Raw genomic sequence first — 17,042 nt, 5'->3', positions numbered from 1 at the left:
ATTCTATAACAGGGATTAATGGTTAGTAACAAAGACCTTTCACCTACTAACTGAACAGTTAATCTCACTTTCCATAAACACGATTCCATGGGCGGGAATGTGCACTTCCATATTTATGTTTTCAAAAGAAAATTTCTATCAACAAATTAACATTGTTGAACTGTACTTTTAAGGCACTAGTAAGTATTTTGTGTTGTGACGACACTGCACTGAAAAGTTGCGTTTAAAAAATTGCTCACTAATCTGTGTGCTGAATGCTCGAGCATGGAAACACGTGTATAGAAAAGGTACTCTGCATATGCACTATATCGATAAACTTGTGGAATCGCATTAATGGAAAGCAGGCCTTACTGCTCACTCAAAAGTTAAAAGTTACTAATATATAAACGTATACCCTACCAGTCACCCAGCCAATGGCTGTACTATCATAAATGATAGGAATCAAGACTTACATCAGGATATTTAAAAGAAAAACGGGGGTAGCTTACTGTGACATCACTTTAGTTCATGGTGGTCTAATTTTTATGTAATTTGTGAACTAGTGCAGTCAATGAATTATGCAATGAAAATATTATACATGTATGCTTACAATAAGAATTTATGTTACTACCTTTTCGATGCACAAATTTTAGTACCCAATGAAGTGTGTGTGTTTTTTTAGAAAAATCATGCAAATTTAAGCCCACAAAGATAAACGATTTCACAGTATTTTTTAATTTGTGATACAATTTATGTGTGTCTGAGAAGTAGCGCTTTACTGATTTGAGTTCTAGTCTGTTTTTAATTTGTGATACAATTTATGTGTGTCTGAGAAGTAGCGGTTTACTGATTTGAGTTCCAGTCTGTTTTTAACGATATTTCCTCTTTTAATGTCACAGACTCTTCTTTCACTCTATTGTAACTTTATCCAAATGAGTTACAGGTTTGTAAATTAACTAAACTTAGTGTCCATTTTTCACAGGTTAAAACTAGGGTCTGCACCTTTAAGGATCAATACATGTTTGTGCCTTTAACAAGATATCTGCAAATGGTACAAATTTTACAAACTCATTAAATGGAAACCCTTTTGTTATCATGGCTATACAAATAAATATTTACTACAAAGATATAATGAAAGCCCTCTAATCCGAACACCCATAGTAGCTAGTATAAAGTACAGTTTTAAGGGGCATTTGGTTTATAGAGGTTATGCTCTGTACTGCTATTTAAAAAGGGACCGTGAAAAATGTCTGATTTTGAGGGAATTCCAGTTTACAGAGGGTCCGGTTTTGAGGGGTTTCTATTTATACCTGTATGGTTACAGATGTTTCTGTTTTACAGTGAAAACCTTGACACAATGGCTTTGAGAAAACTTGTCACCTTTGTAAATGAGTTGATGGAACAGTACTTCACATATATTCGAAAGCGAGTTCAGCTGGAGGTACGCAACACAGTATTTTTATATTTCTTATGAACATTCTACCGGCCTCGGTGGTGTCGTGGTTAAGCCATCAGACATAAGGCTGGTAGGTACAGCCTGGTACCGGCTCCTACCCAGAGCGAGTATTAACGACTAAATGGGTTTGTGTAAGGCCACTACACTCTTCTCTCTTCACTAACCACTAACAACTAATAACTAACACACTGTCCTGGACAGATAGCCCAGATAGCTGAGGTGGGTGTCCAGGATGGTGTGCTTGAACCTCAGTTGGATATAAGCACGAAATAAGTTCAAATGAAAATGAAATGAATGAACATTCTTTCACAATTTTGTTTTGGTATATAATGAAGTATTAGGACTAGCTCTGGGTGAGCAAAACATTTCGCCAAATTATTTATTAAACTTAAAATAATTGCAGAAATCAACAGTTATATTTTGAAAAATGTCAATTATTATATGAAATTATTTTGGCAAATTAAAATAAAATTCGCCAACTACTTTCAAAATTCGCAATTGGCGAATTTGGCGAGTGCCAGAGTGTATGTTTTAATACAAGCTGTTTGAAACTATTTGTCCCTGGCATACAGTACAAGATTTTTTTCACATGCGGCAGAGTTTAGTAAATTTATGTTATATTTGTTATATACATTCTAATCTATCTGTAATTTTTTATTTTTATTTATTTTATAAAAACTAGATTAAATGCTCCTCTAAAACATTGAGAGAAAAATTATTGTTTCAAATGCCTATGTTTTATCCAAAACTGCCTTCCTTTTTGAAACTTTACAGTGATGAAGCAAATATTATTATTCTGCATAGTTTAACACATTTAAGAGGAATTTTGATATTATAATTTGTAGAAAGAAACTGGCGACAACACTATTCTTGTTCGTGCATTGGATAGATTTCATCGTCGATTGCAAGCAATGAATAAACTTCTGCCTGATACAGATTTTTCAAGGTAAATATATAAGAGATCAGTGAATTGTATTGTGGAAGATAATAACTTTCAAATGTGTGAACAACATTTATAAATAATGAAATTCCACAAATCTACAGTATTTTGTGGAGTGTACCTTAGGTAAAAGTTTAACATTTTGTTACATTTCTCACAAAGTATAAATCAGCAAAACTTTATTTATAGTTACATTTATGAATGTTCATCTCCATGTATGTTAAAGCAAATTTTTAATTTATTAAATAAACATTTTAATTGAATTTTTAAAATATATCTTTTAAAGTTAAATTTTTGTTAAAATATGCATTAAAATGAACATCCATGGATGCCGTTAAGTGACACTACATCATTTTATGGTAGGCAAGACATTTAATGTTGCAGAATTCATTTGGATTGTAGTGGTATACATATAATAATTAATCCATGTCTTGAAAGTCAATATGATGAAACCTTACTCAAGATACATTTTATTTTTACCGTATTGTAAGAAAAACTTCAAATTGCAATAATGGTTTAATTTATATTCGTATTTACAGTGCCAATATGTTAAAGAGTTAATTTTTCAGACCTCTAATGCAAATTACATGATTAATATATGGGATGGTGTTGGGGTGTAGACACTGGTATTCATGTACTGAATCCCCTTATTTCAGGGCTGGAACTGAGATTGTGTCAAAGGCTGCGAAGGACAGAGTCACCCATTACCTTCAGGCTTTGAGACAGCACTTCTCTGGTAGGTTCATTGCATTTACAAAGTGGCTTACTGCAGTACTGTTAACATCCAAAAGTATTGTTACGGTGTCCTTAGGTACCACAGTTAGTATCACAAATTAAAAATATTTAATAAAAATGGGTAAAGTATGGTTACTACAAACCTGGCAATTACAAAAATTGCCACAGCAAAAATATGCAGCAATAAAAAAAAAATCTACAGCACATTTTTAACAGAAATGCTGCAGTTGATATGTAAGAGAGGAATTTAGTTTGTCAGTATTATACAAATAAATAATTAACTAAGAAAAGTGACAGATAATGTTTTAAGTTCCACAGCAGCATAAATGCAGCAGAAAATTTAAAACACCATGGCAGTCTCCATGGCATTTCTGATGGCCATGGTTAACTGCCAGGGTTGTAGCAACACTAATCATTACTGTTTTTATCATCGATTAAAGGCTTTTGTAGGAGATATTGCTGGCACTATAAATATAGAATACTAAATGAGCTTGCCTGTCATACCATTTTTATGAAATGAGTGAACAGTTTTGGTATCTGACAAGCGAAAACAAGTTTCATAAAAATGGTATGACAGGCAAGCTAGTTTAGTATTTTATTTATTATAAACCAACCGGCCTCGGTGGGGTTCATGGTAGGCCATCGGTCTACAGGCTGGTAGGTACTGGGTTCAGATCCTAGTCGAGGCATGGGATTTTTAATCCAGATACTGACTCCAAACCAAAGTGAGTGCTCTGCAAGGCTCAATGGGTAGGTGTAAACCACTTGCACCGACCAGTGATCCATAACTGGTTCAACAAAGGCCATGGTTTGTGCTATCCTGCCTGTGGGAAGTGCAAATAAAAGATCCCTTGCTGCTAATCGGAAGAGTAGCCCATATAGTGGCGACAGTGGGTTTCCTCTCAAAATCTGTGTGGTCCTTAACCATATGTCTGACGCCATATAACAGTGCGTCGTTAAATAAAACATTTCTTTCTTTATTACAAACCCAACTGCAAACAAGCTGCAAAGCAGAAATAAGCAGATGTCAAGACCTACTATATTTTATTTTTCTACGAATTGGTTCAGTGATCTACGTCGTACATAAATTTAAAGGATGTCACGATGAGTAACGAGATGTCAACAATGTACAGTTTAGATTTTCGTGCGAAACTTGCATTAATTGTCAGTTAATGAGGTCTTTAAATTCATAATAATGACTGGATTGTTGATCGGACCAGCAAAGATTGAGCTGAGTGAATGGGATTGACTAGATGTAATACTGACAATTTGTACATAGGGCCATAAAGGCCCAAATATAACAGCCTATTTTATTGCTATTTCAATTCATGGCCATATTTCATAATGGTACACTTTTAAATTAGCTATTTTGTACAAACACAGTCGGATACGTTAATAATATCTGAACAAAACATTTACAACAGCAATTTTGCTTTTAATATTTTCTAGCGGTCATAAAAAGGACGCATCATGCACCCAGTTTATTTTATTGCAGGGACATGCAAAGTGACGTCATTTGAATACTGACGTCATTCAAATTAAAAAATCTACCACGCCAGTCTGCACGTGCCAATATTACACTAGTTAGATATTGTGTAATTGTTATGACATGAGTAATATCTTACACTGGTGGGTAATAATTTGTCATATCTCCTGCGATATTCTCCTAGGAGATATCACTTCTTTTGTTACATCACTGTGTAAGTTTCATTGCTAAACCTTTCATTAGTGATGTCAAACCACTGTCGTTTTGCCAGTTACCAAGTCTACCGCTGCCAAATATATAGTGACATTCAACCCACATTACTTACATTGTTTACAATTGTCGCAACTGAAAAGAATGATAATTAATAGATGATAAAAAGAATACCTCCCTTGTGGAGTATCCTCTAGTATCCTATTCAGCTATTATGAATAGTGATGTTATAATGATCTTATTCAACCCATTTCAGATTGCCTGACAGATATTCGCCATAATCTGGCAGCTCCCCGATTACTTGGAAAACAGGAAGGTTCATCAAACCTCTCCGATCTCCTGAGCAACATGAAGTCCTCCATTATGGAGCAGATCAAATCGGTTTTAGCAAATTTACAGGTTGGTATAATTCCAGTTGCAGGGATGTGAGAGCTACGCGGAAATGCGTAAATGCACTTTTCCATTTTGTCTAAAAAACCCCAAAACAGGATGTTCAATACTGTTGACCACACAAGGTTCATTTGCATCTTTTCACGGTTTCAGGTTTATGATTTGTGCCTTATATTATAAGTTATAACCAGTTTAGATTTGTTAGCATTGAATGCAATTTCTGGCAGTTCCAGGGGTTGCAAACAACAATTTTCCTTTAGGGGCCTTTGATGGCCCCTGGACCCCGGCCACAGTAAGCTTTTTTGTTCCAGCTCCTCTCACATCCCTGCAGTTGAAAATTCTAATGCAGATCTGGGAATCAGTATCAGCCTTTTGTTTTTGAGGAGTGTGATCGGACTTGTCAATTCTTGTCAGTTTATATTTGAAGAAACTGTGAATCAAATGTTGGGGTTTTTTTTTTCAGTTCACTATTTTAATTTATCATATCCATGGTACAAAACTATTAAAGGTTAAAGAAGAGTCACTTGAGACCCTGATTCCTGTTGATATGTGTGCTTCATACCAGATTATTTTGATAAGGGCATTCTTCTCCTGCTCAACATTTTGAGGAGTATGATATTTCAATGTCACGGATTTTTCAAAAATAAAAGTGTAATGTGTGTAAAAATTTACTTGAACATGTATTGCTGTGTCTTCATAAAATTTGAGACCACGTTGTGATAATTTTTAGCCACCAGAATGGTTAACATCCAGTGTTGGATTTAAGAGAGCAGATACAAGAGTACTTATAACGCCATTAGCTATGGTATCTTACTATCATGACAATATGCAGTATTTCTGCCAGAAAGACATTTTTGGGTATGGCGCTATAGAATTGAATGCAATCACAGTTATAGGCGGCCTCCCACAGAAAGAATATGGGTTAAGTTTAGAGTTAGGGTTGAGAAAATCATACAGTAATGATAAGAGTAATTAATTTTGTCAAAAGATTAACTTAAGAAAAACAATGTGCAAAACAATTTTGGGTATGGCACCATACCTGTTTTACCCTCTGGCAGACACCCTGATATGGGATACATAGAAATCTATTTATGTTAACTATATAACCACTTAAATGCAACAAATTAACATCAGGCCATAACAATTACTAACATTTTGTTAATGAAAACATGTATCACGTGGATACAGAAAAAAATTACTAGTCATAAAATAGCAATATCTGACAAAGAAAAGCTTCAATTACATTTGGTCTGCAGAAAAATCAGAAAAATATTAAAACATTAGCAGTATGCTCCAATACATTCAGTAGAAAAGTCACCAATGACAACACATCAACCAACCTTGTTTTGACACACCAGGGATACTCCAGAAACTAAAGAAACCGATGAAGACGGTTGTAATTAAACTTTGACAAATTCCACAAATACGAAATAGGGATTCAGCAATTCCATTCTATTTAATATAAATAATTATATTAACATATAACTATCGATTGTTGGAATTTCAAATAAATATGTAACATTTTGAACACCTAATTTATGTGTTATTTTTCAGTTTTATGTGTTTCAGAATTTGCCACAGAATTCATCAAATTCTACCGCAGAATATGTCAAATTTTACTGCTGAATTTTAAAAATTTTTGCCATGGAATTCAGGGGGAGTAATATTATACTTGCACATTTTCCTAGTTTCATTGAGGGTAGCAAATCCAGGGCTTGAAATATGAAGTAAAATATGGCCTGCTGTTTTTTAGTTTTTTTTAAATAGCAAGCAAATAGAAATATGTCATGCTAAGAATAAATATGGCCTGCTGGAAATAAGACAGCACAGGTTGGTGGGAGTGTTTGGGACAGTGTGTGGAAAGTTAGGACCTTTGAGATGTATTTTAGAGCATTATAAAATTAAAATAAAACTGAATCATGAGCTCAGCCACAGCTAACTAGAAGATGAGATACATCGGTCTCTTCAGGGCATGATATTTCATGCGAACCGCCATTCTGTTCGCATGTCTGTTATGCAAAATTAAATTTACGCAAACCGCAAATCAGTTATGTCATGACCTGTGTAGATGTTAGGAAATTAAAACTTGCAAACTTTACGATTACAGTATGTTTATTAACGCAGACATACTACTAGCTCGAGTCACCTCCAGCCCTTCCCTTATTAATATTGATACATATCAATATCAATAAGGGAGGGCTGGAGGTGACTCGAGCTAACATTCAAAATTAGCTATATTATTACAGTGCTTTGCCACATTAAAATAAAAACTGGTCTACTAACCTTGACCCCTGTCACAATTCTGCTATAACAAGCAGACAACGCTGTTTACAGGTCATTATTATACTTTTTTTCATAATTCTGGACAAAATGTTAATTTTAAGTTTTAAAAGATGAAAGAAATAAAAAGTACCTTTTATAAAATATATCATATCAAAATGTTACCATTGGATATATTTTATTGATTGTGTACAAAACCAAAACAAGGGTCCAAAAAATGACTGGCATCGACCTACTTTCGAGACATTTCGGTCCCGGTGCATGTTCGGCCCCAGATATGCAACTATCGTCCATAACTGACTTCCATTTAAGTTACTTTTCGTCTTTTGTGAATTGAGTACATCATACATTGTATAATAAAGCTCAAGTTTACATCCAGACAAACAATACAAGACAAGACATTTATTCAGTTATTAAGGCCACATGACCAAGATAACTACTTTTAAAACAAATGAATTGTGCACTACATGTGTACAAATTCAAGTTTACATCCTACGGATAGGGAAATCCTGAAGCTATTTATATCAGCTAAATATGGTCTAGCTTGCATCATCCCAGGTGCAACATTCTACAATTTAAACATTGTATCTATAAAATTGCGGAGTTGAAAGTTTCCTAACTTACCATGCAATGGATAGGACAGCTCTCTGCTTTCACCATTGATAACCATGTTTATTAAAGTTTACCATCAGAAAAAGTTCATCTACTAAAATAGAGTCATCTAGAAATGGCAAAAGACCTGAGCTTGATCAAAAACATTGCTTAATATCAGTCATCAAGCAAGTCATCTTGATGTCTGTTTTTCTTGAATTTATATGAAAACACTATGTAATGTGTTTTCATATGTTAAAATGATACACATGTGAAGATTATGTAGAGATATAATACATATCTTACGTGTTTATAGCATCTGTTTTATTTGATGTCTTAAATTAAAGACAATTATAAACAAATTATATAAACTGTATAATATTGTTTATGAGATCTCTTTGTTTTCATTATTAATTTAACAAATCCCTGAAAATGTTAAAAATACAATTTGTCATTAAATTTATTCCTAAATTTATTGATATTGCAGTATTTCATCTAAGTTTGTTTTTGCTAAACCCTCCCAAAAAACCAAACCTCAATAAAGCAAGGTTCATGACGATAAATTAAGTACCTGAAAAGAGCAATTTTGAAAAAAAACTCACTGATAAAAAGGTTAGTCATTAATATGTATAGTTTCATTTTAATTCAAAGGCAGTGGGTTCATACTTATCTGGGCCAACATAGTTGAATGCACCTAATATTACTTTACATGTGTTGTTGTTTCCTGTACATGCTGTCATTTGGTGTCTGAGTGTACCATAATAAAGTTTCAAAATTCGCTTTCAGTTTCCCATTATTATTAAATGATATTCATATATTACATAATTAAATTTCATTACGCAAAATGTTCCAAACAGAATAGTAGCAAAACAACACTAACATGCAATGTGCATTCCCTTAGAGAATGGCGGAATGAGTGGGGATTGGGTGGGACTTTAACTACCCTAATAATTATGAATCAAAAACATATTATGTGCATTTGCATGTATTTGTGATGATGAATTTTACTTATGCATTTGAGGACATCTACTGTTTAAAATTGTCTGTGGCATGTCCATGAAGTCCTACATAGTACTTGAAAATAATACATTGCAAAATGATATATTTGTTTTGTAATTACTTGTTGGTAATTACTCCATTTTATCAAACAATTTTATACATGACCATAGGCACTTGATGACAGGATAATTGATTTATTCTCAGTATACCACAATATACCCCTCAAAAGAACCTTTGCCTATCTTCATGCTCAGATTGTCAGCCTGATATAGGGGTTAATAGTTATTAATTTTGTTTGTGATTAGTGCGTATACATGTGAACCCAGCATCTGACAGTCCAGTATTATTCATGTAATAAGTAGTTCAGTATCACGGATACATGTATCCATTAAACATAAAATCAATATGAACGATATTAAAGATGTTTTACAACCACACAATTCTTGTTACGGATGCCGATAGCTAATTATAATGGGCCGAATTTACAAAGCCTGTTTATGTCTTAAACGCGTGTAAACCGGCCTCGGTGGCGTCGTGGTTAGGCCATCGGTCTACAGGCTGGTAGGTACTGGGTTCGGATCCCAGTCGAGGCATGGGATTTTTAATCCAGATACCGACTCCAAACCCTGAGTGAGTGCTCCGCAAGGCTCAATGGATAGGTGTAAACCACTTGCACCGACCAGTGATCCATAACTGGTTCAACAAAGGCCATGGTTTGTGCTATCCTGCCTGTGGGAAGCGCAAATAAAAGATCCCTTGCTGCTAATCGGAAGAGTAGCCCATGTAGTGGCGACAGCGGGTTTCCTCTCAAAATCTGTGTGGTCCTTAACCATATGTCTGACGCCATATAACCGTAAATAAAATGTGTTGAGTGCGTCGTTAAATAAAACATTTCTTTCTTTATAATATTACAAATAACAGGGTTTTTTTTTACACAGATTTGAGTTTGTATTTTTATGGTCTGTACGTAGCAGATGCACCTGTGATTGATTATTTTTCCTTTCTTTTGGTATGTACAGGTAACATTCATTAAACAGTTGTTACATACACAAAACAGTTTTTAATTTAACACAATCTTTCACCAAACAGCTGTAGTGGTGGTATAGAAAGCAGTTTTTAATTTGATGGTTGTGGTATAGAAACCGTTTTCCACGTGTCAGGTGTCAAAACACCTGTTGCCTGTTATTCATCTGTGGGATCATTGCAGCCTGTCCATTCTTTGTAATTAGCATTGTCATCAGCTATCTGCTGTCTGCTATCTGCTGCATAAATTGTACCAGAGTATTGTCATTTGTGTTGCATAATGTATAACATAAAACTACAAAAACATAAAATGCAAAATATTTAGTACATGTACACCATTCAACCATAAACATATGAGGCCTGTAAGAATCAAGGGAGCTTGGTGGCCACTGGCCAACCCCCCCCCCCCCCACACACACACACACATCCCACACACACACACACACACCCACATCCCACACTGAACTCCCCCATACCCCACACTTGAGGATGAAAATGTTTGGGTTTTTTTAATCCTACTCTATATAAAGAAAGATAAAAATGTAACATGTGTCCACACCAGAATTGGTCACTGGCGAAGTCAGAGGCTAAATCCGAGGTGGGCGTGCCTGAACCTCTGTGGATATGGGCACGTATATAGAGTTCCCATCCCATCCCATCCACACTAGAGATTGTGCTCCCCAGCTCCAGATAGCATTCCTACATGCATGGGTCTGCATATTTAATATTATAATAATAAACATTTGAAATAATAGCATTCATTCTCAATTTCTCATACAGTCATGTACATGTTATTTTTAATGTAACAATATGTCTTGTCTGTTTGTTTTTTCTGTCTTTCTTTTTTTCTTTCTATCTATCTTTTTTCTTTCTTTCGTTCATTCTTTGTTTATTCTTTCTTTCTTTTTTATTTAATTAATTAATTTATTATTATTTATTATTCATACAATTTTTTTAATTAATTAATTCATGTCAACTTATTTTAGTGCTTATATACAATTAAGGTTAAAGCACACTATCCTGAGCACACACCTCAGCTATCTGCATTATCATCTATGTTAGTTGTTAGTTGTTAGTTGTTTGTGGTTAGTGAGAGAGAAGTTGATGTAGTGGTCTTACACCTACCCATTGAGTCGTTAAAACTCGCTCAGTGTAAGAGCCGATACCGGGCTGCAAACCCTGTACCTACCAGCCTTGCATCTGACGGCTCAACAACAACACCACCGAGGCCGGTGTTAATTCATTTATGTGTTTCTTTATTTATAATATATTTACTTCCTGTTTATATATATGGTATTTGGTTTCATGTGATGAATTTACAAGCATCGAGTGAAATAACCATATGACATCAGACCAGCCTGACCTAGTAGGAGTTAGTCCAGTCTTGATATATGCAACTGTTAAGCCATTTAGTTCAGGCTGGTATGTACTGGGTTCAGTTGTCAGTACCTACGTAAAACCAAGACTGGTTCACAACTAAGTGGGGAGGTATAACAGCCACTACACTGATTTCTCTCTCACTAACAAATTGTATCTGCATGATACCATGAGACATTTGAGACCAGACTCTACAGTTTTATAAGATATGGGTCCTGGAGAACATGCCTCGGCTTACCTGGGGAACATGCCTCGGCTTACCTGGGGAACATGCCTCTCGGCTTACCTGGGGAACATGCCTCGGCTTACCTGGGGAACATGCCTCGGCTTACCTGGTGAACATGCCTCAGCTTACCTCGGGGAGCTATCAATCTCGCTTACCATCATTCCCCTCAAACTAGTTCTAGGAGAGAAATTTATCAGGCATGTGCTTTACCACTGGGCTTACCATCCACTCGTAAAAGTAATAATGAGTCTCAGATTGTTTGTGAGGTTGCAGGAGTGGGTGGGGTTAGCTGGACGAACTTTACTAAGGCTAAAACAATAGGGTATTCCTATAGGTGTCCAGGAAAAATGTTGACAAAAGGGTTCATTTATTTTTGTGTTTACTTTTGTGGACTTGTGGTACTAAACATTTTTAAAATGAGCCCTAAAATGATGCTTTGTTTCACAATGCTGATCTAACAAGCTACATGTAGTTACAGTTTTAGTTTTTACAGTGCACTTTTGTGTTTAAAAGTACTGTACATGTATTGTAAGCATGCAAATGTTGTGTCAGCTTGTATGAGTCCATCCAACTCTAGGTAATCATGGCTTCTCTTTAGTGTAAATATAAATGTTTATAGGATGCATATGAGGCAACATATTTTAGCATGTAATTTACATAATACAGTAGTGTTTGAGTGTGTGGGTGGAGGTATGGATCAGTGTGTGTGTGTGTGTGGACGCGCACGCATAGGTTGTGTGTGTGTGCATATATGTGTATATGGGGGGAGGGATATTGCATGTGTGGGGATGTACCTGCTTTGTCCACCTTTGTCTACATGTCATGTATGTGTTTTGTTACATTAGACCAACAAATTCTGACATAGGGATGTTTTATATTTTTGCTTCATTCCCTCTCATAATCTTACAGTTAACAAGTCTATAATTTTAATATAAAACTCACCCACTCATCCTTGTAATACCACACACCCATAAATGTTCTTTTTATCTATAGTTTGTCTCACAGGGAACGCCTTTTTTCCTACTATGGAATTTACTACAGGTTATTTATTTTTGAGCCGATTGTTTCGTAACTTGCACACAAAAATAGGGTGGGGGTTTTTTAATTTACAAAACACTTTTACTTTTCTTTTTATGTCAAACCAAACTGAAATTATTAACAAAAAACATTTTTATAGTAGGATGGGATGGACTGTAGTATACACTTCACAACAAACAGATTGTTTGATGGATTTTTCCTTCTTTTTTATTGATGTGCCTGTAAATCTCACACTCTTAAAAAGTAATATAATTTGGTTATTATTACTGTAAAGGAGTTCTTGTTTTTTTCTTTCAGGCATTCCTTGCTACAGACATCACATTTGCTATGAAGCCATATTTCCGAGGACCATTTTGTATGCAGGATGTGAGAGAGGGACTTGTTGTTGCGTTCATTAAACATATTGCTACCACATGCAATGTAAGTACTGGACTTTTGTATGAACCATACCATAGAAAAACGTTATGTTTTAAAATGCTGTCTAGTCAGTTATTTTGTCTGGTTTTTGTGGTGCCTTCATTAAACATATTGGGGGCGAGACGTAGCCCAGTGGTAAAGCGCTCTCTTGATGTGCGGTCAGTTTGGGATCGATCCCCGTCAGTGGGCCCATTGGGCTATTTCTCGCTCCAGCCAGTGCACCACGACTGGTACATCAAAGGCGTGGTATGTGCTATCTTGTCTATGGGATGGTGCATATAAAAGATCCCTTGCTGCTAATCGGAAAGAGTAGCCCATGAAGTGGCGACAACGGGTTTCCTCCCTCAATATCTGTGTGGTCCTTAACCATATGTCTAACGCCATATAACCGTAAATAAAATGTGTTGAGTGCGTCGTTAAATAAAACATTAACCTTCCTTTCCTTCCTTCAATAAACATATCGGTACTACATGCGATGTAAGTACTTGAACTGGGCTTCTTTATCAGTAAACATTTTGGTACTACATGCGATGTAAGTACTTGAACTGGGCTTCTTTATCAGTAAACATATCGGTACTACATGCGATGTAAGTACTTGAACTGGGCTTCTTTATCAATAAACATATCGGTACCACATGCGATGTAAGTACTTGAACTGGGCTTCTTTATCAGTAAACATATTGGTACTACGTGCGATGTAAGTACTTGAACTGGGCTTCTTTATCGGTAAACATATCGGTACTACGTGCGATGTAAGTACTTGAACTGGGCTTCTTTATCGGTAAACATATCGGTACTACGTGCGATGTAAGTACTTGAACTGGGCTTCTTTATCGGTAAACATATCGGTACTACGTGCGATGTAAGTACTTGAACTGGGCTTCTTTATCGGTAAACATATCGGTACTACGTGCGATGTAAGTACATGAACTGGGCTTCTTTATCAATAAACATATTGGTACTACATGCGATGTAAGTACATGAACTGGGCTTCTTTATCAATAAACATATCGGTACCACATGCGATGTAAGTACTTGAACTGGGCTTCTTTATCAGTAAACATATTGGTACTACGTGCGATGTAAGTACTTGAACTGGGCTTCTTTATCGGTAAACATATCGGTACTACGTGCGATGTAAGTACTTGAACTGGGCTTCTTTATCGGTAAACATATCGGTACTACGTGCGATGTAAGTACTTGAACTGGGCTTCTTTATCGGTAAACATATCGGTACTACGTGCGATGTAAGTACCTGAACTGGGCTTCTTTATCGGTAAACATATCGGTACTACGTGCGATGTAAGTACATGAACTGGGCTTCTTTATCAATAAACATATTGGTACTACATGCGATGTAAGTACATGAACTGGGCTTCTTTATCAATAAACATATTGGTACTACATGCGATGTAAGTACTTGAACTGGGCTTCTTTATCAATAAACATATCGGTACTACATGCGATGTAAGTACTTGAACTGGGCTTCTTTATCAATAAACATATCGGTACTACATGCGATGTAAGTACTTGAACTGGGCTTCTTTATCAATAAACATATCGGTACTACATGCGATGTAAGTACTTGAACTGGGCTTCTTTATCAGTAAACATATTGGTACCACATGCGATGTAAGTACTTGAACTGGGCTTCTATGAACTGGGCTTCTTTATCAATAAACATATCGGTACTACATGTGATGTAAGTACTTGAACTGGGCTTCTTTATCAATAAACGTATCGGTACTACATGTGATGTAAGTACTTGAACTGGGCTTCTTTATCAATAAACGTATCGGTACTACATGCGATGTAAGTACTTGAACTGGGCTTCTTTATCAATAAACGTATCGGTACTACATGCAATGTAAGTACTTGAACTGGGCTTCTTTATCAGTAAACATATTGGTACTACATGTGATGTAAGTACTTGAACTGGGCTTCTTTATCAGTAAACATATTGGTACTACGTGCGATGTAAGTACTTGAACTGGGCTTCTTTATCAGTAAACATATTGGTACTACGTGCGATGTAAGTACTTGAACTGGGCTTCTTTATCAGTAAACATATTGGTACTACGTGCGATGTAAGTACTTGAACTGGGCTTCTTTATCAGTAAACATATTGGTACTACGTGCGATGTAAGTACTTGAACTGGGCTTCTTTATCAGTAAACATATTGGTACTACGTGCGATGTAAGTACTTGAACTGGGCTTCTTTATCAGTAAACATATTGGTACTACGTGCGATGTAAGTACTTGAACTGGGCTTCTTTATCAGTAAACATATTGGTACTACGTGCGATGTAAGTACTTGAACTGGGCTTCTTTATCAGTAAACATATCGGTACCACATGCGATGTAAGTACTTGAACTGGGCTTCTTTATCAGTAAACATATCGGTACCACATGCGATGTAAGTACTTGAACTGGGCTTCTTTATCAGTAAACATATCGGTACCACATGCGATGTAAGTACTTGAACTGGGCTTCTTTATCAGTAAACATATCGGTACCACATGCGATGTAAGTACTTGAACTGGGCTTCTTTATCAGTAAACATATCGGTACCACATGCGATGTAAGTACTTGAACTGGGCTTCTTTACCAATAAACGTATCGGTACCACATGCGATGTAAGTACTTGAACTGGGCTTCTTTACCAATAAACGTATCGGTACCACATGCGATGTAAGTACTTGAACTGGGCTTCTTTACCAATAAACGTATCGGTACTACGTGCGATGTAAGTACTTGAACTGGGCTTCTTTATCAGTAAACGTATTGGTACTACGTGCGATGTAAGTACTTGAACTGGGCTTCTTTATCAGTAAACGTATTGGTACTACATGCGATGTAAGTACTTGAACTGGGCTTCTTTATCAGTAAACGTATTGGTACTACGTGCGATGTAAGTACTTGAACTGGGCTTCTTTATCAGTAAACATATTGGTACCACGTGCGATGTAAGTACTTGAACTGGGCTTCTTTATCAGTAAACATATTGGTACTACATGCGATGTAAGTACTTGAACTGGGCTTCTTTATCAGTAAACATATTGGTACTACATGCGATGTAAGTACTTGAACTGGGCTTCTTTATCAGTAAACATATTGGTACTACATGCGATGTAAGTACTTGAACTGGGCTTCTTTATCAATAAACATATTGGTACTACATGCGATGTAAGTACTTGAACTGGGCTTCTTTATCAATAAACATATCGGTACTACATGCGATGTAAGTACTTGAACTGGGCTTCTTTATCAGTAAACATATCGGTACTACATGCGATGTAAGTACTTGAACTGGGCTTCTTTACCAATAAACATATCGGTACTACATGCGATGTAAGTACTTGAACTGGGCTTCTTTATCAGTAAACATATTGGTACTACATGCGATGTAAGTACTTGAACTGGGCTTCTTTATCAGTAAACATATCGGTACCACATGCGATGTAAGTACTTGAACTGGGCTTCTTTATCAGTAAACATATCGGTACCACATGCGATGTAAGTACTTGAACTGGGCTTCTTTATCAGTAAACATATCGGTACCACATGCGATGTAAGTACTTGAACTGGGCTTCTTTATCAGTAAACATATCGGTACCACATGCGATGTAAGTACTTGAACTGGGCTTCTTTATCAGTAAACATATCGGTACCACATGCGATGTAAGTACTTGAACTGGGCTTCTTTATCAGTAAACATATCGGTACCACATGCGATGTAAGTACTTGAACTGGGCTTCTTTATCAGTAAACATATCGGTACCACATGCGATGTAAGTACTTGAACTGGGCTTCTTTATCAGTAAACATATCGGTACCACATGCGATGTAAGTACTTGAACTGGGCTTCTTTACCAATAAACATATCGGTACTAC

The 17,042-nt window shown here is 36.0% G+C and overlaps 1 protein-coding gene across 1 annotated transcript in view; it reads left to right on the top strand.

Annotated features, from left to right (window-relative positions):
* LOC121383369 (vacuolar protein sorting-associated protein 51 homolog) overlaps nucleotides 1-17,042 on the top strand; it is a 40,329-nt gene that overhangs the window by 8,045 nt on the left and 15,242 nt on the right. Inside the window, exons 9-13 of the mRNA XM_041513356.1 lie at nucleotides 1,321-1,420; nucleotides 2,281-2,381; nucleotides 3,032-3,111; nucleotides 5,063-5,205; nucleotides 13,028-13,150. Coding sequence (XP_041369290.1) covers nucleotides 1,321-1,420; nucleotides 2,281-2,381; nucleotides 3,032-3,111; nucleotides 5,063-5,205; nucleotides 13,028-13,150 — 547 coding nt within the window. The remainder of the gene's footprint in view (nucleotides 1-1,320; nucleotides 1,421-2,280; nucleotides 2,382-3,031; nucleotides 3,112-5,062; nucleotides 5,206-13,027; nucleotides 13,151-17,042) is intronic.

This window comes from Gigantopelta aegis, chromosome 10 (assembly GCF_016097555.1).
Source record: "Gigantopelta aegis isolate Gae_Host chromosome 10, Gae_host_genome, whole genome shotgun sequence".
Lineage (NCBI taxonomy): Eukaryota > Metazoa > Mollusca > Gastropoda > Neomphalida > Peltospiridae > Gigantopelta > Gigantopelta aegis.
Note: the sequence above shows the minus strand (reverse complement) of the source record. Positions and strands in the feature narration are given on the sequence as shown.